Source organism: Notechis scutatus, chromosome 1 (genome assembly GCF_049901735.1).
Source record: "Notechis scutatus isolate UNSWTSFEM ecotype Mainland chromosome 1, rNotScu1.2, whole genome shotgun sequence".
Lineage (NCBI taxonomy): Eukaryota > Metazoa > Chordata > Lepidosauria > Squamata > Elapidae > Notechis > Notechis scutatus.
Window position 1 is genome coordinate 95,462,265 of NC_142009.1, and position 25,827 is coordinate 95,488,091.

The 25,827-nt window shown below is 34.9% G+C and overlaps 1 protein-coding gene across 9 annotated transcripts in view; it reads right to left on the minus strand.

Annotated features, from left to right (window-relative positions):
• LAMA2 (laminin subunit alpha 2) overlaps nt 1-25,827 on the minus strand; it is a 423,950-nt gene that overhangs the window by 55,533 nt on the left and 342,590 nt on the right. For all 9 annotated transcript variants that reach the window (XM_087972045.1, XM_087972041.1, XM_087972015.1 and 6 more), the window contains 5 exons: nt 17,210-17,326; nt 14,453-14,635; nt 9,829-9,983; nt 4,272-4,415; nt 2,877-3,010 (listed from right to left, as the gene is read on the minus strand). In XM_087972045.1, coding sequence (XP_087828171.1) covers nt 2,877-3,010; nt 4,272-4,415; nt 9,829-9,983; nt 14,453-14,635; nt 17,210-17,326 — 733 coding nt within the window. The remainder of the gene's footprint in view (nt 1-2,876; nt 3,011-4,271; nt 4,416-9,828; nt 9,984-14,452; nt 14,636-17,209; nt 17,327-25,827) is intronic.

The window sequence follows — 25,827 nt, forward strand, 5'->3', positions numbered from 1 at the left end:
GTGATAAGTGGGAAGGGAGAGGACCAAAAAATATATTTATATGTTAAGATTTTGTTGGAGGAGATGCCTTAAGGATTTGAAGACTGAAATATATTCCAATAAGGCTTTAAGAAACAGATTTGGACTTTCTTTTTTTTTGATTGATACTACCCCAGGAAGAGAAAGTGAGAACTTTGTCTTGGCTTGGATTGATTGAGGTCTTTGGGATTGTTCTATTTTTGGGAAATATCTTGGTTGGTGCAAGAAGAAAGAGGGGAAAAAAAAAGAAAAGAAAAGATTTATAATGGCTTTTTTTGCTGAGGAACTGAGAAAAGAATATGAGCAAACAAAAAAAGATGGCAAAGATGGTGTGAAAGAAGCCTTCCTTTTTTTAGAAATGGCGCTTGCTAACTATCAACAAACACTACAACAGATGGAGGCAGAAGAAGAAGAAGAAGAAGAAGAAGAAGAAGAAGAAGAAGAAGAAGAAGAAGAAGAAGAAGAAGAAGAAGAAGAAGAAGAAGAAGCCATCTTTAATGAATTTCAAAATTTAACTAAGAAAGAAGGAAGAAAGAAAGGGAGGAAAATGAAGGACTTAAGATTTAAAAAAACACTCAAGAAAGAGAAAAATAAGGTGCAAAATCAATATAATGATAGTAAACAAAAGAAAAAAGGAACACAACAGAGAAAGGAAGCCAGCAAGGCAGAGGCTAGGAGAAGGGGGGGTAGAAAGGTCTGGTGGGGGAAGAAAGAAAGGGAAAAGGTGGAGAAAAGCCACAAAGTTTTGAAATCAGATGGGAAAAGAGGAATCTTTTTTAGGGACAAAGGGTAAAGTACAATTTCTTTAAAAAAGATTTTGCAAGATACATAAGATGGTATTGTAGCATTTGTATCAGAAATAGAAAATTAGAATGGTTTAAGAGTTAATAAGAGATTAAAATGTTGAAATGTTTAGTAATGATTGATTTTAAAATTTAATAAAATATTTAAGGGAATGTTTAGAATATTGAGTTTTAATTAAAGAGTTTAATATGACTATGGTATTGATGTTACTATAAAATTATTATTGTAGCATTTATCTTTGGAAAAGGCAATGGGAATGTTATAAGATTCAATATTTAGATCTATTATTTAACTATGTATTTAATCATTTTGGATTTATTATTTTTCTTTTATTAAAAAAATAATAATAATAATTAGTAGATAGAATGTACCAAGCAGAATCAGATTGGGTATTAGGTGTTATTTTAAATGTTAATCTAATTAATTTAGGGGGAAGATAGAAAGGCATCATACTCTGATTAGTGATTTCAGGAGAAACTCTTTTTTATTTATTATAAGGAATGAGACAGAGGGATAATAAAGAATGGACAAAAGATACAAATATAATAACTCAAATTAAGATGGATTAAATAAGATAGAATTAAGAAGAGTGAAATGTGTGGAGAAGCTAATATAGAAGACATAGAATGGTAAATAAAATAGGTAATGATATGTAAGATGAGCATGAATATAATTGAAGTCCATGTAGAGAGAGGTACCTGGGGCCAAGTTACTTTCCTAAAAGATTTTTTATACCCTGTTTCTCCAACAATACGGCCTCCCCCAATAGGAAGTCCCAGCATGTTTTATAGGCATGAAATGAAATTAAGCCTCTCCCCCCAAATTAAGGCCTATATTAAAACATGCGAAATGGGGGGAATGGTGGGGGGGCTTGCCGTTAGGAAGTACTTTTGTTGCACACCCGGATATGGTGCTGCCTGCACTGACCCCGATACAAAGTGCCCCACCAACGCCGAGGTCAACATCCAAGCCTTCACCGCCCGCCCGAAGATGCAAGGGGGGGGGGAATTAAGTCACCCCCGAAAAGACGGCCTAGCCATTTTTTCGGGGCTCAAAAAAAAATAAGACCCGGCCTTATTATATGAGAAACACGGTATGTTTGTGTGTTGTGTGTTTATGTTTCTGGGAGAATTAATAAAACCTTGCAGAAATATAGAATGAGAATAATGGTAACCAAGTCAGAAAGAAATAGATGAAATAATAATAGTGAAATTGAATAAGAGTAAAGAGAAGTAAAGAGAAATTGGATAAGAGGTATTTGTATGCTCATATGGAAATGGTTTAAAATAGAATTATATTGTATAAAATAAGGTTTTATTTGACTTGTAAAATTTATAATGGAAAAAGGTTTAAGTATGTAATGGTTAATGATGATTTGTTTGTCTTTAAAATTAATAAAATTTGTTTTTTTAAAAAAATGATAGGTAAGTAAGACAGGTCACTGCTTTATGCATTTGGACAATAATATGCCACTAAAGAAAGGTATACAAATTCTGATGTCTAAAAGCTCAATAGGACTTTTAAAATATTTCTTGTATTTGATAGATTTATACTTTGCTTTTCCACTTGTACAATTTTTTTAAAAAAACAAAAAAACAGTGCATACAAAAATAAATAAATTAAAAGCTAATACAACATTCTCAATATTGCAAAAGCACTGGTGGAATCTTCTCTGCTTATTAAGGCTATATTTCATCCTACTCTCTGAGGGCGGGATCCTTGAAGACAAAAGGGAGAAAGGTAGGCAGCAGGTATCACAAAAGACATCTCACCTGGAGTCTTCTTTTCCTTCCCACATGGTCCTAACTATTGACTGCACTCTGAGAAGGATCCTTGAAATTGATTTATTTTCAAATTTTATATTTGATTGTGCATTACATTGTATCAGATTCTAAAAGTAGAATAGGATGCATTCCAGAAGAACTACTTTTAAAAGAATTTGCATGAGTGTGATGCCATTTTGAAAATGTTCTCTTTTTACTAGGCTCTCTTGGAATCTGGAGCATGGAACCACCATTTGAGAGTGATACAATTAGTATGGAAGAAAAACTTGCCTTGATGCTTCAATTCGGTACCAAACTCCATCATCAATTGTGAGATCCGGATAGTCTGCACGCCCAACACCAGATCCCACATCCCATAAGAAATCCACTTTTCCTTTACGCATTTCTATGGCCAAGAAATCAGTCTAGAATGAGGAAAGGATATGTTAAACAAAATGAACATAGCATAATAATAGTGTTTACTACCTCTAAGACAATCTGGTAAAAATAATACAAAGTGTTATTTAGTAAAATAGTGAAAATGAAGCAATTAAGTGCAATGAATGGTTATATACTACCACGAAGGGATAATTATTCTTAATGTAATTTTTTCTGAAAATCTTTCTTTATCATATTCTATGTGTAATATTTATGAATTGAAACATTATCTTTCCCATTAGTACTGGTTGTCAATTACTGTCTTGCATAATCCATAATTTCCTGTATAATTTACATATTTAAAAATGTTTAAATCTATTTTTTAAAAAATATAGGTAACGCAAAGAGGAAATGTTATAGAAACAGGAAATTCAATAACATCCCGTTGTCTTTATCTTAACTTCATACCTTTGCATAATGATATCTGCTGCCCAGGGATACCTCACATACATTTTATGTTTAATTTATTTTACTGATTTTACAATACTATATAATATGAATGTGGGTTTTTTTTTGGCTGAAACTTCTTTTTGAATCAGTTTTGCAGGTTATTGTTTCTCTTGGGCTTTAGAAACAAATGAAAACTATTTAATTTTTTTTTGACCCAGTTTTTATAAAGTTAATTAATCCATCAGTTGTATTATTTCCTTAAAAGTTTACAAATTACATTCTTTACTAGAAGTTCTTTTGATCTTCTTCCCTGTGAATTTAGTTCCTTTGGAGTATCTCTCCATTTTGATGGGGCTCCTCCTAACAAATGTCTTATTCTCTTCTACCCCAGCTTCCTCTTTCAAATTATTTTCATTTTTGCCACCTGATGAGAGTGCTAGAAACACCAGCATTTTTAAACATTATTTATCACTATTGTGGTAAAACAAAAATGGTCCAGATCCTATCCGTATCAATTTTATAATTGGTGACTCACTCCAAGGAAGGCACCCCCATATTAGATTAACTGAGCCTAGTTAAGGGTTCAGCAGTAGGAATACTACTAATCAGTTTCCTACACAAGCAGTGACAGTGTCCTAATTTGAGCCAAGGGGTTTTGATAATAACAATACTTGCTTTTGCTGTCCCTTGGGAAAATGCAGACTTGATGATACGAGATGGTGACTTATGGGAAATGGCAACAGTAATGATAGGTAGCTCTACGAACATCAGATGATGCTCCAGCTATATTACCAGAATTAATACCACTATATAATCAGATGGTAACAATTTTTGAAAGAAAAACTAATGTGGACTTACGTATCTGTTACTTCCAAGATAAAAAAGTAGATTATCAGGAACAGTTGTCTTTACATTGAGAATAACGGTGTTGTACAATCCTTTTTTAATTTCTGGTCTGTATGTTCGAATACAGTTTCCTCCTGAGGCTACGGATACTTTAATCTTCAATTGGCAATTAAAGGCAAAAGAAAAACAAAGATCAATTTTTAATATTTTCAGTTCCACTCATGAAATAAATTGATATGAATTTTCTAGAGATCTGGCTTTAGAATATAAACTACTGGCAATTTTGTGTAGTAATCTCTATGGACATCACAATCCATACCAGAATACACCAGAATATCTGACAATGTACCAAGTCCTGTTTTGACAACTCAATTGCTGAACAATTCTGAAGAAACTGCCTAATGAAGTCAAATGACCTACTATATTTGAAACTTATACATACGCGATATTATTTTAAATATTTTTCCGTATTGTTTTAGGTTCTGCATTATGAAAGTCTTTTGTATATTGTGCTTTTACTGTCAACTGTTGCTAGATGTGTCCCACAGGATCTTTTAATTTTTAAAACTAATTATCTAACAGTCACTAAGAGTTCACTTAGTGCTTACTGTAATATTATTATCATTATTTTTAAAACCAATGGCATTTCTGTGGGTATGTCAAAAAAATAAAAGACTCAATAAAGACCCAGTCAATTTACTTTATTGAATTTACAGAATTACTTTCCAAAAACAAACAAGGAAATTGACCATTTCATTTGATTACTGAATGTTATTATCTGAAACTCTGAAAGAACATCACGCTAACCAGGCAAATGTACACAATATTGGTATGGATTTCATAATTTGAAAATAAGGTAATTCTAGGATTATAAAAGAGATGTATTTATAATTCTGATGAAAGGTTGTCCAAATATATGCAAAAATTGTAATATTACTACTTTGCAGCAGTGAAAGTATCTGCATATCACAGTGATGCTATGCTATACTGTTGGGACTTTACACTTCCAGAAGATTCATCTATAATGGACAAGTCATAGACAAGGGAACAGACTAAATACTGTATGATCCCTCAGAGAAGAAAATGGCAACCCACTTCAGTATTTCACCAAAGGGACATTCATAACCAGGGCAATGTTACAAAGGACTGCCAGGACTATGAAATAGTGAATGTGGCCAGAGCAACTATGTCAAAACTGAACATTGGTTCAACTATGAATTCAAGACAAAAGCAAGAAGAGGCAAGGAGTCATATAAAATTAGCAAATGTAAATATATGAAGAATATAATTTGAAAGGAGAAACAAGATATTTGTTTAAGAAAATTGGAGAAGGCAAGCGAAGCTTTTATATAAAAACAAACATAATAAGATGTAAAGATATCAAGGATCTGGGAGAACAGCACAAAGTTACGGAAGAATAAATTACTGCTAAGCAAGGTTTCATCCCTGTACTAGAGCCAGCCAAACATTTTGAAAAGTAACATTAAATGGGCTCTAGAAAATCACTTGCAGTTAGTTTATAATCAGGTAAGACAAACACCCTAGAGCCAAGGAACTGGAGGAGACCCATTTATATTCCAATAGCCAATATACTGTATATAAATTTTGCAGTCCAGACTTATATGCTAACTAAGAACTGTCAGATATTAAAGCAGGATTCAGAAGAGTTGTGGGCATCTGAGTTCACAGTACTAACACTGAATGTATAATGGCAAAATTCTAGACAATTTCTAAAAAGATGTCTGTTTTTCCTTTATTAATCATACAAAGACTTTTGATAGTGTATCACAAGAAATAGCAGATACTTTTCAAATATGAACATACTAGACCACCTCATCTGTCCATTGAAGAATTTATATAACAACTGCAAGTGATAATGTTAATAGGACACAGAACAATTAAATATATGTCAAATATGTAATGAAAATATTTCACTAGAAGAAATACAGGTTAGAATCAATGCAGCTGGGAGAAACATAAAAACCTCAGCTATGTTGATGATACCACAGTGATAACTAGGAGATTTTTAAAAAAATGTCTTGTTGAATTTAAAAGAAGAGAAGGCAAAAGCTAGTCTGCAGATTGTTCCATACAAATAACAAAAAAATCAAAAATCAAAACAAGACCAAAACAAAACCTCATGCAGAACAATTAAGATTACATCAACAGAGAATGCCAATTCAATGCACCCGAGCATAGAAGAAGGTAAAGTAATAGTAAAAAAAACAAAAACCTTTATTTTCATAGGCTCAAAAATTCACAGTGATAGTGATCATAATAAAGAATGGAATAAAGAGATATCTGCTACTTGGATGCGAGGTGTAGATAAAATATTAAGATGCAAAGATAGTACAAGAAATGCTCATATTATAAAAGCAATAGTTTCCCTGTTTTAACAAATGGCTGAGAAAGTTGGATCCTAAAAAATGCTGAATGAAGAAAAGTTAATGCCTTTGATATATGGAGCTGGAGAAAACAGTTAAGAATTCTTTGGGTTGCAAAGACAACAAATAATTCAGTGCCATGGGAAGTAAAATCAGACTTCTTATTGGAAACATTAATAATGATGCTAAAGCTTAAATATTTCAGACACATAATACAAAGGAGAGAGTTGTTGGAGAAGATCTTAAAGCCTGGAAAAACATCCTAATGTAATAGAAAAAAAGGACCCTTAGAGAAGACAAGATTATATACTACTATTAATGACACTAGCAGGAACATAGAAGAACTCAGAAAAGTATTGCTAAACAATAGTCAAGATCTTGTAAAAACAATCTTGGAATATTACAGCCATTGGATCACAAAGAGTGATCACTCTTTGAATACTCATGTTTCTATGAACAGAGCTAGTTTATACAGGTAGTCCTCAACTTAGGATCACAATTGAGCCCAAAATTTATGTTGCTAAGTGAAACATTTGTTAAGTGAGTTTTGCATCATTTTACAACCTTCCTTTTGCCTCACTTATTGAGTGAATCACTGCAGTTGATAAATCAGTCACCTAGTTGACTTTCTTGTGAGGAGATTGCAAAAAGTGATCACATGTCCTTGGGACACAGCAACGGTCATAAATATGAAACATTTGCCAAGCACCTGAATTCTGATCCCATGATCATGGGGATGTTGCAAAGGTTGCTACTGTAAAAAAACGGTCATAAGTCACTTTTTTCAGTGCCACTGTAACTTTGAATGGTCACTAAACGGACTGTTGTAAGTCAAGGATGACCTGTAATTTTGGCTCCTCCTACATTCCCTGCTCCTGCACAATCAGCAGCTCCATCTTGTGTTTTACAGTACAACCTTTTCTGGAACAGAATCTTCTACTTATCATCATTCATGTTTTGGTCATCTCTTGATTGGGCTACTCTCATATATTGTACTTGGGGTTGCCCCTGAAGATGACTCAGAGGCTTCTGTTGGTCCAAAATACAGCACTTCAGACAGTAACAGATATAGATAAAACTACTACTACTACTACTACTACTACTACTACTTTGAGAACTGCACTTGTAACTAGTTTGTTTTAAGGAGTAATCCAGGATTCTGTTTAAGAGTTTTAATTTTTTTTAGGGATCAGGGCCTGGATATCTTTGGTATTGCCTTCTACTAGTGCAGGGATGTCAAACTCACATCATCACAGCATCGTCACATGATGCATCTGGACTCCTCCCCTTTGCTAAACCGGGCGCGGGCATGGCCAGCACGTGACGCATCCAGCCCAGCGGGCCGTGTGTTTGACAGCCCTGTCCTAGTGGTTTCTACCTGTATATTATTTTTGAGAAGAAAAGATTCTCTATGGGCCTTTAACGATTGCCATCTGGAGAAGGACTTTTCAGCACTTTCTCTGGACAATGCACCCTCTCTCTGAATTTCTCTACAAATTAGATCCCATATCCTTGAGTATTCATAAAGCTAGAAAGACCTGGGTTTTCCAGTGTATCTTCAAGGTCTAATATGCTTCTTTTGACCCTTCTTAAAGTAGAACATCTATATGTTAACATTGTCTGCAGTTATTTTGGATTGTGCAGGAATGTGTGTCTGTCTATTTTAACACAATTACTGCAATGAATGATAAGATGGTCTCCGAATATCTTTCACAATCTATTATCACTGAAACAGTTTATAGCCATAGTAAGTAAACAAATAAATCAAATAATCAAAGAAGCCAATTAAAATGTTAGTAGTTGTTCAACGTAAAGATCATATTAGCAAATATGACAACATGCAAACAAAAATGTATCTCACCAGATTTATTTTTCAGCAAGAATAGTAATTATGTGAGAAGAAATAACTGTTACCTATGATAGTTTATATTCATTATTTGTTTTAGGGGTAGAAGGAAGCAGTAGATACCGAATATTCAGACCAGAACAGTAAAGCAAAAAACACAAAATAAAACCAAAATAACCCTCAAGGAAATACCCTACACTTAAATTTATAATCTTAGAAGGTTAGTTACCTGCATTAAAAAATAGCCCCAAAAGATTTATATGTTTAAAAATCTTTGAATGGTACAAATATCACTGAGACAGAATCGCTATTAAAAAACGATCAATGTGGATTTTTTTTTTATCTCACCCATAAAAATATAGAGATGTCTACTCCAAGGCATGAATAATGTTAAGAATGTAACTTTAAAATCTATAGATAGAAATTATTGTGGAGCCAAATGATTGCCTCTATTTTATATGAAGGGCCGTCTATCAAGTAAATATGCTGTTTTCTCATTATTATGACACATACTTTCCTTTTTATATTTTTCCTGGAGCAACATAAAAGCTTTGACTTAAACATATTCATCTTCAGAAATCCTTTTTTAGGCTCTTGTAGGTCAGAGGGCAAATAGACTTAGAATTACCAGTTAAAATGTGTTTCAAATGTAATTGCATCTTGAAGACAAACTTGGGACTCAATAATAAAACTAGAAAGTGATGTTCTGAACCCACGTACATAATGAGGGAAAAAATGGGACAGCAATTTCCTAATATTCTTGGTTAGTCTGCAAGATGTTGTCAATTTTACTTTCCAAGCAGCATCGCAGCGTGATTACCAACTGTACACATTCAGAATATAGTAGGGACTGTATTGGGTGGAAATGATTCATTAAATATTTGATCAGTTAGTTTCTGTTCAAATATTAATACTTCCTATTAATATATATATATATGTAGGAGATTATAATTTATCAATACACATTAATGCCAATTATTGAGATGAGGATGAAATCATACTGTTACAATTGCCTCTTCAAGCTCTTACTTTAAGATCAATATTTGGTGAGAAGATTGATTTGAAAATCTGAGATGAAACAATGTGGATATTTTTGGACAACCTTGGGATTTTTAACTTATTTTGACTGAGTAAAAAGGTTTTTCCTGTAGGCAGCAATTATGTAGCCTGTACAGGCCCAGTTTCACCATTTACTTGGAGGAGGAAGACTACACTAAGAAGTGGGGAAAAGAAATGTGCCAGGTATAATCTGACAAACCAACTTTTCCTGTACTCCCCAAAAGTACAGTTCGTTTCTTGGAAGTCTTTATTTTTTCAAAGAAATAAACTAAGTTCTTACAGAATTGGCTTGCTTCCTGGCTTGATTTATCAGGTCCTTAATGTGAGAAATGTTCTTCCCCAGATTATCTTGAAGTTGTTTGATTGGTTTCAATTTATCCATCAACCGATCTGCTTCTTTGCCCAGATTTTTAACAGTGTCATCTGCATCAGCAACTTTATGTGAAAAAACAAAACAAAAACAGAGCAGATTAAATTTTGGATGCAAGCGCTATTAATAAAAACTGAGAGCACTCTGGGGCAGTGATTTATAAATCAAAAATGAACTCTTCCCTTGACTCTCTCTTCTCAAAAATTTGCATCATGGGTAATTTATTAAAACATGTCATTATACCTGAGATAGAAAACTGTAGGTTAATTTTGCACTCTGGCCAATGATACAAAACATTTTCTTACTTCATATGGCCACGTGGATTTTATTATTAAAGAAGCTTCCTGATCTGGATGGATCCTTGGAAAATGATGGTTTAAATTAGCCATGATACAAATTTTAAAATAAGAATGTCAGGAGTGAAAAGAAAGATGTTACATTCATTTCTAAATTCATGAACAATGTTTAAAACTGGGGTTGCTATGCTCAAAGCAATCTGCAGTGGTCATATTGAAGATGGCAAATCATTGTCATTTTAATTTGAATTTTATAACTTGCTTTAAAGGCAAAATAGTAGCAAAGCAGCAAGAGTTAGAAAAGGGCTCTGGGGAGCAAAGGTTTCAGGGCTTACATTCTTGCATTGCAGAACACGTTTTGAATTAAAAAATAACTTATTTGCCAATTAATATATGAAGTGTTTCATATCTCAAACATACCCTAAATTTGCAAAATTTGAATAAACATGACAACAGGAACTTCAGACCATGGATCAGCATGAATAAAACAAAATAATATAATGTCCATAGATGGTTTCATATATCATATGTACAATGGGCCCCATGTGTAGATTTGGTACTGTAGCAGATTAATATCTCTGCATATCCTAAAAAAAATGCAAATCTTACTAAAAACTGTTCTTATAGATCTCTACCTGTATTTGTCTGAAACCATCTTCAGGGCATGGTAATCTAGAAAAAGGAACAATACATGGATGGACCTGGCAATCTTGGCAATATACATAATCCCAATCATCTACTATATATGAGGCAGTTAGGGTTTCTGGTTTGTTAGATAAAAAAAATCTAGTTGGCTTTGGAAGGTCATAAACAACCCATAGTGCCTTCTTCTATGGTGTCTCATCGATCTCTGGTATTCCTGTTTGCTTTTTCATGGAAAGATGCATAATAGTGAGTACACTAATTATGTATTTGAATATGAAACATATTCGATAGTCCATCCTGAGTCTACTGCTTAATAATTAGAAAGCTCTAAGCTCCAAGAAAATGCAGCAAAATGTTTGTATGTGCATGGGGATATAGTGAATTCACTCTACTCAAAAATTTTTTTTTTCTGTTGAGTGTTTTAGATGACTATTCAAACTGAAAGTATTATGTTTAATTAATTAAAAATTGATAGCTAGTGACAATGATTGCTGTGGTATTCAGTGTGAATGTGGAATACTCACACTGAAGAACCCCTGTTTTTGTTATCTGAATGCCTGGACATTCATCCTCAAGATGCAAGAGAAAACTAGTGAATAATGACAAATGTAACAAGTTTTCAACACATTGGGAAGTGTACAGATCGATTGATCTGCATGTTAGAATATGTAGATCTTTCCTTTGTTTATTTGTTGAGCTTTTGAATGGAAACATTTCTTAATTTTTAAAATGTGTTTGATAGATATATATGACTATCTAATAACAGAGCTAGGTTTCATTCCTTTTTCATAGCAAAGCTGCTTGGATAAGTTAGTACAAGTCTAGAACACAACAGCTATTATTAGACAACGCCTAGCATAGTAACCATGCAAATATATTTTTAAAAAGAATAAAGTGCATGAAGTTAAAACCTTATACGTACTGATTCCTGTAGGCAAGTTTTGAAGCATTTTTTGAAAAGGAAAAGAAAGAATTTTTAAGTAAATTAAAAACAAATCAACAGCAATATAAAACAAATTGGTGACTGAACAAAAAAAAAAAAAACTGGAAGTGGGCACAGTTTTCCTGGCTGAATTATGCTGATTTGAAGTAAGTGGGATATTTTCTTTTAGGACTTTTAGAACATGGTAACTAGCTGATCTATAGATAATTAAAACTTGGTTAATGAATATAAAGGCCGTAAGAATGTTTTTTATTTGATATTACCATGTATTGGTGAAGATGTAATATTTCCTCATCTCATAATTATGTTGCTCTTCCTGTCTTCTCCACCCTTTTGGGGGGTTATGCATATCCCTATTTCTCTGGCTTAAAGTTTTCCTTTCTCATGTTGGTACGATTTCAGGCTCCATTTTAAAACTAACTATGGGGTAAAGATAGAATGTTAATGGAAGCTCGTGCAGAAAGAAGAATGAAGGGGACATTTAAGTGAGAAATGGGAGAAGTAAGAGTAAAGGATCAAGACAGTTTGCAAGAAAATCCTGATCTCTTTACTCCAGTTAAAATTGAAATGGCAAGTACAGCTCAGGAAAATGCACATCTTCAAACATGATTAGAAATAAGCAAAATGGCAGGGATGAACAGACTCTAGTCATTCAAGATCTACTTGACATTTTACTTCCCCCATTCCCCCAAATCCTCTAAATGGAGTGAGACACCAAATAATGGTTCAAGCAGAGATGGACACTTCTGAAAATGTGTTCAACCCAGAAACTCAAGCAGACTAAAGCTCAAAAGTCTTTTAGCACCACAATCACCAAGTGTTGTTTTTCTTTTCTGATTAAGACTCACTGGTATTGCTAGACTTCTGGGAATCTGAAGCCCCTGTCAGTCTGGTTAAATGACTCTAAATTGGATTGTGTCCATGCTGGCTGTATGCCAACAGTTAAATTTAGCTGAACTGTAATAGCAAACTATCTTCAGGAACACCATTCCTGACTTTTGCTAGAAGATATTTCTAATTCACATAACTGAGCAATAAAAATCTTCAAATAATAAATAATAAAACTGCTCTCTATTCAAAAAAAGAAAGAATAGATTTGTGGAGATATAACAGTGCAATTTTTGGGGGACATTTGTTATTATAAAGATTCAACAATTCAAAGCCCATTTTCCTCTAGTCTTATGGAAACTACTGATACAGCGATGTCTATGCTGGCTTGGGCATGTCATGAGAATGGCTGATGGTCGGATTCCGAAAGACCTCTTGTATGGAGAATTAGTGCAGGGAAAGCTCCCTAGAGGGAGACCACAGCTGCGATATAAGGATATCTGCAAGAAGGATCTAAAGGCCTTGGGAAAGGACAGCTGGGAACAGCTGGGAAACCTTGACCTCTGATTGTTCAGCTTGGAGGCTAAAGAGCCAGCATGGCCTTCTTCAATTCAAAGAGACACTCGTTTGGCAGGCTGAGGCAAAGAGGCAGTCCCGGAACCAGCGAAATCCAGGGGCTGGATAGACTGTATCTGTCCTCAATGTGGAAGGGATTGCCACTCTCAAATTGGCCTTGTTAGCCACACTAGATGCTATTTTAAGACCTCTTTTCAGAGCACAATACTATAGTCTCTTGAGACTGAAGGATGCCAATTCAATATGGAGACCTCTATCTTTTCCCTTTACATTTTTTCTGGTGAAATAATATATATATTTCCCTATAAATTATATTTTCCTGCATATTGCAAAGATGATCAGATCTGAAATGTGTCTCTGTGTATCCCAAGGGTGATCCACTCATTGAGGCAATATAAAGTAAAAAATGGTTATTCATCCACTAAAGGTCACATAGAACCAATTTGGTGTAGTGAATAAGGAATCATGCTAGAAACTGGGGGACCATGAGTCCTAGTCGCATCTTGGGCATACCACTTTCTTTCAGCCCTAGGAAGAAGGCAATGGCAAACCATTTCTGAAAAACCTTGCCAAGAAAACTGCAAGGACTTGTCCAAGCAGTCTCTGAGAATCAGACACAATTGAATGGAAGAATCAAAAACAGGTCAGCTATGTTAAGAGACATTTTTTCTCAATTCTACCAGTAATATAGTGCTTTTCAGTGAATATAACAAGTAAAGGTTCAGCATAAAATATGTTCCTAACATACCTATATTACCCAAGAGATTATAATACATCTTCTACAATCAAAATACAGCTTTATTATAACTTTTCCATTCAATTAATTATACCGTATACTTACCTGATTTGTTCAAACTACAAATGCTTACCATTATTTCTACTGTCCTGGGAATGATCTTTCAAGGACATTTTTATTACTAAGAGTTGAAGCTATTTTTTTAATATCAAAAGCAATGTGTTAAGAAGGCAGAAGGCAATGGAAAACATGCTGCTAATTAAGCGGTATTTTGAGTATACAAAATAATGAAGGAATTATGTATGGAATATCACCAGGAAGGTCTAATTTTTAAAGCACGTGAATATCATCATTCTTCTCTATATATACATAAACTTTACCAACCTTAATAGGTGTTGAAAAGTGCATAACACCATAATTTAAATCAGGGGAAGGAACAACCCTTGCATTTCAGAAGATTAAAAAAAAAAAAGAAAGAAATCCAAGAATATAGGCATAATAAGGTCTTACTATTTTTAGTAGGATCTTTCAACATAGCATTTGTTTTGGCTGCATCATCTGCAACTTTTCTGTATCTGTCTTTTAATCCAAGGAGGTTTTGATTGAGATCTCTGATTTTAGCCAGTACCTCATTTGCAGTATCATTAGCTTGCTTGGCTTTGTCTTTAACTGCTTGTACTTTGGCTGCTGTATCTGTAAACAGGAGGAGGGTACAAGAATAGAACCAAGAGACATTTTATTTATTTGATTTTTATCCCATCTTTATTTTTTAAAACAAATAACTCAAGACAACAGACATATCTACTTATCACATCTTGTACATACAAGTAGTATTATATTAATTAATTTATTTATCAAACTTCTTAATCACCTATATCCCTTGTAGAGGGACTATTTGAGTGGAGTTGGGTCCAACTTCAAGACAAAACCTTTTTTGTTTGTTTCTGAAAGGGTAAATATTTATTTTTTAAAAAAATTAAACGTAAAACCTATTTATTTTCACTTATTCCAAGAGAAAAAAACAACAACCATGAACCCCTCTGAACTAACAAGAGTCACACATTGTTAGTGCTGTAACAATGACATCAGTAAATGTGCCCATAACATAACATCACAATATGATGAAATATCAGCAAAACAGAAAATACAACCCAAATATATATTAACTGAACTGAACTGTCTGAATTGTTTTTTAGAATCTAAATTTACATAGGAAAAAAGAGGGGCTATACCAGTGGTGGGATTCAAATGATTTAACAACCGGTTCTCTGCCCTAATGATTTCTTCCAACAACCAGTTCACCAAATTGCTCAGAAACTTAACAACCGGTTCTCCTGAACTGGTGAGAACTTGCTGAATCCCACCACTGAGCTATACTTTCATGTTTTTATATCCTTAATTTTTGTTGACCTGCAAATCATTGTATCTACTGCACTGGCAAAGATAAGTTCACAGTTTCTTGTGAGTAGGTTTAATTAACTTTCTTTTAAATCAAAGAATTTCAGCAAAATTTGTCATAATGAACATATCAGGCTGGTCTGTATACAATTTGGTTCCCCTGATACAAAATGTGTTTTAACTCCTAGGCAAGTAGCACAATGAACTATGATGTCATGCCTATTTACTTCACATAATTAAAACACTGGCAGCAGATCTTGGCTTCCATTTGCTGCTGTAAGTAACAAATCCTACATTCAATTCCAGCTGCTTTCGGAACAAATTGCTTATGTTTCTTCAGAAATGATGTTCTTTACTCAACTTGACCTTTTTCGCTCTGAATATTTGCTCCTTTCTTAGCATTTTTACTATAACAGCAAGGAGAGGCACTTTGGGAAAATGAACTAAAATGATGGATTGGTTGGCAGAATGTCATCTTTCATTGCTTTTAAAAGAAAAAAGAAGGACTTCTAAGAATGGGAAGAAAGCGAATGCTCTTGCTAAACCAAAAGAGGGAAAAAAAGAATATCAAGTAGTTTTCCTTCTGTGGCAAGCAATATACTAACATATCTCAAAGAACCAAAACAGACAAGATAACTTATGGGACAGAGTAGAAAGCATAATATATACACAGATTTTTCAAAAGTGGAAGATCAAAACCAGAAATATATTGAGCCCAAACTCTCAGCATACTGACACGTCTTATTAGAGCTGAGCTATTGGGCTGTGATGATAATTCTAACAATGCTACTTCTACTGTGTTTGGATGTGCCAAAATGATATCCCTGGTTTGGAAGCATTGGATAAAGTTCAGCAGTCAGGAGAGGAGCAGACAGCAGTCACAGCCACCGCTCAGTGACAATGATCAACAAGTGACATCATGGAGAAAGACACTGGCAGACAGAATGAAATGTGGGGGAACCTGAGCAAACTTTCCGGGGGTCTTGGAAGGGTTTTCTTTTAAACTTAATGGCATCACTGTATATCTTTAAAGAGAAATATACCTCTGCCTGCACTTAGTGTCTATTCAGGGGTGTCTGGTGACCCATGGGCCAGATGCATCACATGCAGGCCACTCCCACCCCAGTTCTGCGAAGGGGGAAAAGTTGCAAAATGTCATGTGATGGCAACATTAGTGGTGGGATTCAATTTTTTTTACTACCAGTTCTCTGGGCATGGCTTGGTGGGCATGGTGTGGCTTGGTGGGCGTGGTTTGATGGGTGGGGCAGGGGAAGGATACTGTAAAATCTCCATTCCCTCCCCACTCCTGGGGGAAGGTTATTGGAAAATTCCCATTCCCTCCCCACCCCACTAATCTGCTTTCCACCTCAGTTCTCCTGTGCAGGACAACAAAAGAAGACCCAGACGATAAGCTGAGACTCGGGAGGCAGAGAATAGATGGAGGGCACGGCCAGTCAGAGGTGGGATTTGCCGGTTCTCTGAACTACTCAAAATTTCTACCGGTTCTCCAGAACTGGTCAGAACCTGCTGAATACCACCTCTGGGTAATATGATGATGTGAGTTTGACACCTATGTTCTATTTTATGAAAATATTTAGATGCAGAAAACAAAGATATGATATTGATGCATTTCTTACATCAATATCATTTGAAGGAAGGAAGGAAGAAGAAAGAAATAAAGGAAGAAAGGAAAAAAAGAAGGAAGGAAGGAAGGAAGAAAAGAAGGAAGGAAAGAAGGAAGGAAGGAAAGACAATGCAAATACAAGTAGGTTGGGGACTGAAGTGGAGAAAAAACATATTTCTTTCCTTTAGGAAAAGCACTGCACTCTAAATACTGAACAGGGATAATTTAGTTTAGTCCAAACTTACCATTTGGAATTGCTGACAGCTTTTCCAGAGTGCCATTCAGAGCTTTCAAGAGAGCTGAGTTTCTTTCCCCTGCCACTTGCAACTTATTCTGCATTCCTTTTAGATTATCCTCATTTTCTGTAAGGAGTATACAAATATAATAGATTTTGTTATATTAATATAATTGATTATAAGTTTAATATATCTTGAAAGGAATTCAGGGCTACATAGGAGCTCTCTCAATTTAGTATCATAATGACTAGATTAGAAATTATAATTGATTATGAAGAGCTATCATTGGATTTTTGGACTATTTATGGCTTGGAACTCAAGCACTCAAATCACTACAGATTGAATATTTATCATGATTTATTCATTTGAAATCAGCTGGTTAATTATTACATTCAGCCTGATGGTGCTTGAAGTGCAGATCATTGGCACAGGCTGATAATCAGCTTTATTAATTTCTCTGTCCCACCTCATACCACACCAAGATATGCATCGTTGCATTATTTTATTCTTTTCAACATTGCAAGCCTCCCAGAGTCACCTTGTGGTTGAGAGGGGCAAATAAATTTAATAAATAAATAAATAATAAAGATGAAAATACCAATTGTGCATGCTTACCTTGGTATTGACTAATTAAAGCAGCCATGTCTATTTTTCAGGCTCAGACAAAAGCATGAAGAAAGCTGCAGCTACTTTAAAGATAATATGTGCACCTCTTATAAAACTATTTTCAAAGTATGATTAATAACAACTGTTGTTTTTGAAGTTTAAGTTAAGTTTTCCATAAAATTGAAAATCTCATGTTACTGGCTTATAAGCAGTCGTGGAATTCAAATAATTTAACAACTGGTTCTCTGCCCTAATGATTTCTTCCAACAACCAGTTCACCAAACTGCTCAGAAAGTCAAAAACTGGTTCTCTTGAAGTGGTGCAAATTGGCTGAATCCCACCACTGCTTATAAGGACAATTGGAATCTATTGAATGTGATACAGAAATTTTCCACATTGCACAATGGGAAAACTTACTGGATAACCCGTGAGGTTCTTTAAAACGTAATATCCATTGTCCAGTAATGTCAGAATTCTCAGAATCTGGTTTCTTCAGTATATGGCTCTTTGTGTGTGTGCGCGCGCATGCGTGGGCATATGCATGCGTGTGCAAGTGTATACATTTGCAAATATGCATGAAAATGAAATAACATCAAAAAGATCAAAGCAACATCACAAATAGGTTTTACTCATTTACTCATAGGAGTCATGGTAGCACAATGGTTAGAATGCAGTATCGCAGGCAAACTCTGCCCATAGCCAGGAATTCGATCCTGATTGAATCAAAGCTGACTCAACCTTCCATCCTTCTAAGGTTGGTAAAATGAGGACCCAGACTGTTGGGGGCAGTATACTGATTCTGTAAACCATCAGAGAGTCCTGTAAAGTGCTATGGAGCAGTATATAAGTCCAAGAGCTATTGTTATTTATTTCCATTACCTTATTGCCAAGAGTCTCTACCCATCCAACCAGATTGAGTAGAATAGCATGATGTAGACCCAGCAGCCAAAGAGTGTCAGCTGGCAGGGACCAGAAGATGAACTTTTTCAGCAGAACTTTTTCTGCTCTGTGGAACATCCTCCCTTTGGAGATTAGAATAGCTCCAAGCCGGTTAGCCTTTCATTAGGGTCCTAAAAACCTGGCTACACCTGTGTCTGGTCTGTTGAGCATGGCAAGGGCGCTATCCTGGCTGTATTGCTGTATCTCTGCTGCTCTGGTTATTTATTTTGGATGTTTCTATTGTTTTATAATGAATTTAGTATTTTGATTGTAATATATATTTTTGAATTGTAAGCCATCCAGAGTCATTAACTGAGATGGACATCCATATAAATTAATTGAATGACTGAATGAATAACTTGATAGAAAATAACTGAGACTGATAAAGTACCATTGAAACAAATGAAGTACGATGAAAACAAAACCAAACAAAAATCTTTAAAGTGGAGACAAAACTAACAGTTCGTATTTTTCTCTCATGGGGGCACAAACACAATTACATTTTAGAAGAAAACTCATCTTTACATAAAAGAATAAACTAAATAGCAATTTAAACAGAAATTATGGTCCAAATCACAGGGTCAGTAATTGCATATTCAATATCATACTGATGGAATATGATTCAATATATTTTGCAAATAATTTTGTGTGACAATAGTGTATCCGAAGATGTCATTTTCTCTAAAAACGATTATGTTAACCATTGTCAGAATGTATGCTCCGATTTAGATTTGTGGCCATTGTCAATACGTACATCAGGAATATAGTTTAGCAAAGAAAATGTGGATTAGCTGCAGATCAGTGAAGAAAAAATTGAGGGAAATAACATCCTTTTTGTACAATTATTTTTTCCTTAGAAATAAAATAAATGAACTAAGGGCAAAATCTGGGAATGGACCATTAGTCTTGCTAAAGGTGGCAAATATGAAAGAATCCAAACATAGGGAAGTTAATGAGCAATATCCAAATAAGAAATGTATTATTGTATTTTAATTGGACTATAAAATGTTTTTAGTGCAATGATAGGTACAATAACTTTGTCAAATGGCATATTAGAAAGAATCTCATTTCTGCAATATTTATTTCATAGGAAAGAAACTAATTGTTCTTTAAAAGTGACTCTGCATACCACTTAATGAAAAAAAAGGTATTTCCATAGCTTGAGCCAGAATGACCAAACATCAGCTATTCTAGGTGTATCAAATGATTGCATTATGTTAATTGATAGCCTTCTACTCTTTTACTCCTTTCTAGTATTCCCATGGGAAATCTTATCTTTTTTTTTTTGGTGATATCTCTAGAGCAGTGATCCCCAACCTTTCTTATGCGCGCGGCCTGTTATCCCCAACCTTTTTTATGGTGCGGCCCGGTACCGGCATTAGCTGGGCGCCGCCATCTTTTTTTGATGAAAAAGTGCTTCCGGTGAGCTTTCTCCGGAAAAGCTCACCGGAAGCACTTTTCATCAAAAAGATGGCGGCTCAGCGCTTCGGTGAGCTTTTCCGGGTAGAAATGGCTTTCTGCCCGGAAAAGCTCACCGAGCGCTAGCGCCACCATTTTTTTGATGAAAAAGTGCTTCCGGTGAGCTTTCTACCCGGAAAAGCTCACCGGAAGCACCTTTTCATCAAAAAAAGATGGCGGCGCCCAGCAAACCAGTGGCCTGGTAGGACTTGTTCCACGGACCGGTGGTTGGGGACCCCTGCTCTAGAGACAATGTCAACCCTGTTCCAGCTGGTTCTCTAGGAAAGAAAGACGCTTGACTCCATCAATAGATTACAAGGCTCATTTACTAGAGACAACTGGGTGCAACAAAAGCAAGGCCAGATCTGAAGAAAACCCATGCAAATTGCTACATTGTCCCAAATCCTTAGCTCCCTCTTCTTTGACCAGTTCATCAGTGGCCAATAGGATGCTAGCTGGATGTTTTGACAACAGGAAACTTTGAGAAGCAGTTAACTTTCTATGCCCAGGTCCTAGGCGCCCAAATGTCCTTGAAGTGGACCAGATGAAACTGGTTCACACTTCTGCTTTCTGTCCATGCTGATTTCCCTCTTCCCTTTCCCCTTCTACAACAAGCCCCTCTCCCCATCCCTCTCCACCTCAAGATTGTGGCAAGCTGCAGCAACAGTGATAGGGAAAGCAACTTGACAGATAGAGAGTCCACAAAACAGTGTTATATACAACCATTACATACAACCCTGTTTGCCTATAAATACATGCTCTAAAGCAGGGCTCTCCAACCTTAGCAACTTTAAGACTTATGGACTTCAACTCCCATGGTTGTTAAGTGAATCTGGCTTCCTCATTGACTTTGATCACATAGCTATGGGACACTGCAACTATCATACGGTCCGGGTTTTGATTATGTGACGATGGGGATGCTGCAATAGTTGTAAGTTTGAAAAATGGTCAGAAGTCATTTTCTTCAGTGCTGTTGTAACTTTGAATGGTCACTAAACGAATGTCAGAGATTACCTACATTCATACTATGGCTTTTAACCAATTAACACTTTCTTGCATAACAAAATAAGACATTTTTAATCTTATTCTAAAAATATTTTCAAGATAAGATAAATCTTGTTCTAAAATACTTTTAAAATTCTTTTAAGATTCTTCAGGCATTTTTTTTCTGAAAAATATATGGCAATTATATTATGCTTTTAACATAATTTCCATTTAATAGATGGATAGATTTTAGTAATTTTGCTGCCAAATGTTTTATAAATTCATTATTTCTCTCTGGGGTGAATTCCCCAAGTTATATCAATTATTTCATTTCTGTATTTTAGAATCACTCTGCTTTAAAACCTGCTTTTAGACCCATTAAACCAGGATATTTTTATGAGTTTTAATAAGCTTAATCCCTGTGGATCTCTTAAATGCCAACATTCTCAATCCATCTGTTTAATATTTTTCCATTTAATATCTCAAATGCATTTTAATTGTTTCCTGAAAATTAGAAAGAAAGAAGCAAAATAAATTTCCTGAGATAGCCTCATACAAAACAGAAGATAAAGCTTGAAAAATTATCATTTTTTTAAAAAAAGTCTACACTGTTTTTTTAATTGAAAACATTCTGAAATGCCACAGCTTGAAATTTCCAGCAATGAAATTAACCCTCAGAGCAATCTTCTAAACCTTAAGCATTTTCCTATAGAAGAGCAAAACAAACGAACAAATCAGTGTTTTGTTTGTATTTATTCTAAAAGGTAATATGGAACATACTTCTTTTTCTATTTAGTAAAACTGGATGGATAAAGATCTTGCTGGTCATAACTAGAAAGGATTTCTAGTTGTGACTAGACACCCCCACACCCCCACTTTACTGTTTGTATTTCTGTTGCTCCCTTCTGGGAAGAGGTTTTGAAGTATTTCTAGCAGGACTACCAGATTCTGTAACAGCTTTGTTCTCTACGCCATCCATCTGGTAAACTCGTAAGATTCATTTCTCTCGCTATGTACATGTATACATCCGAATTAAACTACTGTTGCTTCTCCATGTCATATAATATATGTGGGTATATGAATACTTATTTATTTATTTAGTTATGTTTAGGTACTCTAAATAAGAGGTGGAGAGAGACCCTTTGAGAGCTGTATGCAATGAAATTTCATTTTAATGTATGTCAATCAGGTACCTTCAGAGTGACAATAAAATTATTATTCCATTCCATTCCATTCTATTCTTCTACCTGTGGAATGACTATGATCTAGTGAAGGAATCCCACTGATGGTAACAAAAAGGCAATGTTTTTCCCGCAATCTATTTCCCTTTCCAGCATTTTAACAGTTGAGTCAAAACAATAGAAATGAAATAAGTGAGAAGCTATTAATTACAGATAATGAGAATAATAAAAGCAATATAGTAAAGTAAGCTATGTGTCAGCTCATTTACCAGAATGACTGAAGTTTGCATAAAGGCAGATGTTTACAATATACCTAAAGGCAAGACTTGCTGGGAAATTAACAGTTTCTGTGAAACTTTCTAAGACTGTACTTTGCACATATCTTTGTCAAAGTGAAGAACTGCTTCGAATAATATCAATATGGGAAGGAAATTTGAGGGGAGAATGGAAATGGGCAAAGGGTAGAGGAGTATCCCTTCTTTACTGAAAAATAAAATATGCGTTTGAACTTTTATACAACAAACTTTTATGTCATTTTGCTGTTCCTAGTATTACCTGGCAACAAAAATAATATACAAATCATATAATATACAAATCCCATTAAGAAAGAAGACATTTTCTTTCTCAGATTTTCAAAGCAGACATGGAGGTAGAATTTCCATTCTTCCTGACTTGCTCTAGATCATTCTGAAATAGTATGAAATGCTGTGGGTACTTCTGCTCTAAAGCAAATTATAAAGGTCAGGAGAAAAGCCTTTGTAGGCATTGCTTTCAAACATATGGGGAAAACTTTTCCAGTGCTTTTACTTCTCCTACCTAGCCACAGGAACCCTTAAGGACTTTCCTGTTACACAGTTAAATAGGTGCATAAGTCTGCATTTATGTTTGTGTTGGCTGCATGCATATGTATGCGTATGAATTTAACATTTCTTTTGTGCCATTTTCTAAGTCAAAATTGTCTCTAGATGCTCTTGGTCTTTCAGGGCAAAAAACAGATTTTCTGAAAGGAAATAAAGACAGGCATGCTAGGTAAATGAATGCTGATAGCATCACTAAAATTCATCCTGATAATACATTAGGAACAGTTGAGAAGATGCAGTCTTTTTCTCAGCGTAGTGAAGAATTCCATGCTTTTGGCCAAGAATATATGTAGTGGGATACTGCTCAGATTCTACAGATTCATTAAAAAACAGGCTTAGTAAGTAGTTTGAAAAATATTCTTTATTTTTCTATACCACTGACATCGTAGACCAAGAAAGGGGCCTGACCCTTTCCATTGCTTTGCTGGCTGCCATCTGGTTCCCCACTTCCTCTGCATCCTAAATTCCAGTACTATAGTGCCATCTACTGATAGCCAGATAATTTGCAATTTTTTAAAAAACCATTATTGCATGATGCCCAGTTCTTGCCCTCAGGCTGCTTTCTGGAAGGTGTGCACTCTTGGTATAAAACAAATCACTTTCTAATCAATATCAAAGTGCCGGCCCTGCTGAAGCATTATCAGTTCAAAAGTATCACATTCTGAGTTTGATGGGATTTACTCTCACATTATATGCAGCATTGTAAATTCATTTAAACCAGGGGTGGGCAACTATAGCAACTTTACAACCGAGCCTCAGGAATTCTGGGAGTCGAAGTCCACAGGTTGTAAAGTTACTATAGTTGCTCACCCCTGGTTTATACAGAAAGTATGGCATGCTAAGAAGACAGAACTGAAGGAAGCACTTATTAATTTTATATAAGCCTAGCTCCATGTAATACATTGAAAATGAGTTTCCAAAATTAGGGGAAATAATGAAAATCATGATTTTCTAAGACTATCATACACAGCAAGCAGCATCTCCAATTCCTTTGTCTAATGAGCAGATCAAAGTTTAACGGTTAGAATGACAATTCTTCAGAAAATTCTCAAAAACACGGCTCTTGTAAGACTTACCAATCAAAATGAAATAATAACTTCTATCTCCCTGGCCAGCATTTTTGGGTTTTTATTTTGCAATTAATCTTCCTTACAGAGAAAAGTGTTATAATCAAATTTCTCAGTACAGAACTCCACAGACCATATATCTTAAAAATAGTATATTTGATTCAATTTTCTTGTTCTGTAATTGATTCCTAGCATATATTCTGACACAGAGCAAACCAGGGACAGAAACTTTAAATCAGATTGAGAAATACATACAAGGGCAAAATGTTAGCAGTAGAATTTACTTCCCTACCCGGATACTCTTCCCTTCAAATTTCTGTCATCACCAAGAGAGGGAAAAAACTAGTAAATCTCTAATTCAACTGCTATCTTTGGACATTTTGCTCTGTAAGGACTCTTTAAGCACTTTTTGGTGTTAACTATCATGTGATATACCTAATACAATTGGTTACAATTCAGATAAATGTCATATCAAGAACATTTCCATTACTGCCACATGTCAGGCCTGAGTCCTGGAGTATTATTTAAACAGAACTTAAGTTTTCATTATTTTAACGAGACGACTATCTAAAGTTGAAAGAGATGAATTAATCATCATTTTTCCTTCTAGAATAATGAAAGATTACAAGTTAAAAGAAAAAGATTTTATTCAAAATCTTTCAATTCTGAACTTCCTTTCTGAGCTGTGAGAAATTCTATGACAACTGTATTCTATCTATTTATTAATCAAATTTAGATAGCTTCATATAGTATTCTATATGCTTTTTCTAATCCAGAAATACCAAGCCCATTTAGTGTCTTTACAATGTATCTTGTAGATAACTCTTTTTTTTTTCTGGAGCCCTGCAAAATATCCTAAGTAAACCAAAAGATCAATAGCCCCATAAGAAAAAACAAAAAACAAAAAACCAGGAGCCACCTACAACATACAGTGTAAAGACTGTAACAGCCACTACATCGGACAAGCAGGCAGAACACTAGCAGAATGCATCCATGAACACCAACTAGCAGTCAGAAGACATAATGAAAATTCTTTTATTTCACAACATACAGACAGACTTAACTGGGACTTTCCCAGACTTCAACTGGGCAACTGGGGCCATCCTAGACCAAGCGAAATCCAAAACCACCAACGTGCCTATTGTCCCTGTCCTATCGTTTCTTTTTATTTTTCTTATATGTATCCATTTCATGTATTCATAACTATGTTTATACTTATACCTGTTATCTTATAATCGCTTGACAAATAAATAAGTAAAATAAAAAATAAAAAAAAGAATTCCTGCAAGCCTGACATTCTGACAAATTGGCCATCAATAGAAACACAGACATAAACAACATTTACATACTGCGCAAAAGAGACAATCAACAAGCCAAAAAGGGAATAGGAAGACCCAAACACCATCCCACCAGCAATCAACACTCAGATGAGCATAGATTAAAACCAAGATTAACATCAGTCCAACAATCAAGAAGTAAACAATACCCCAATTAAGGAACTACTAAACAAGCTAGCAGTAAGCAGTCCAACC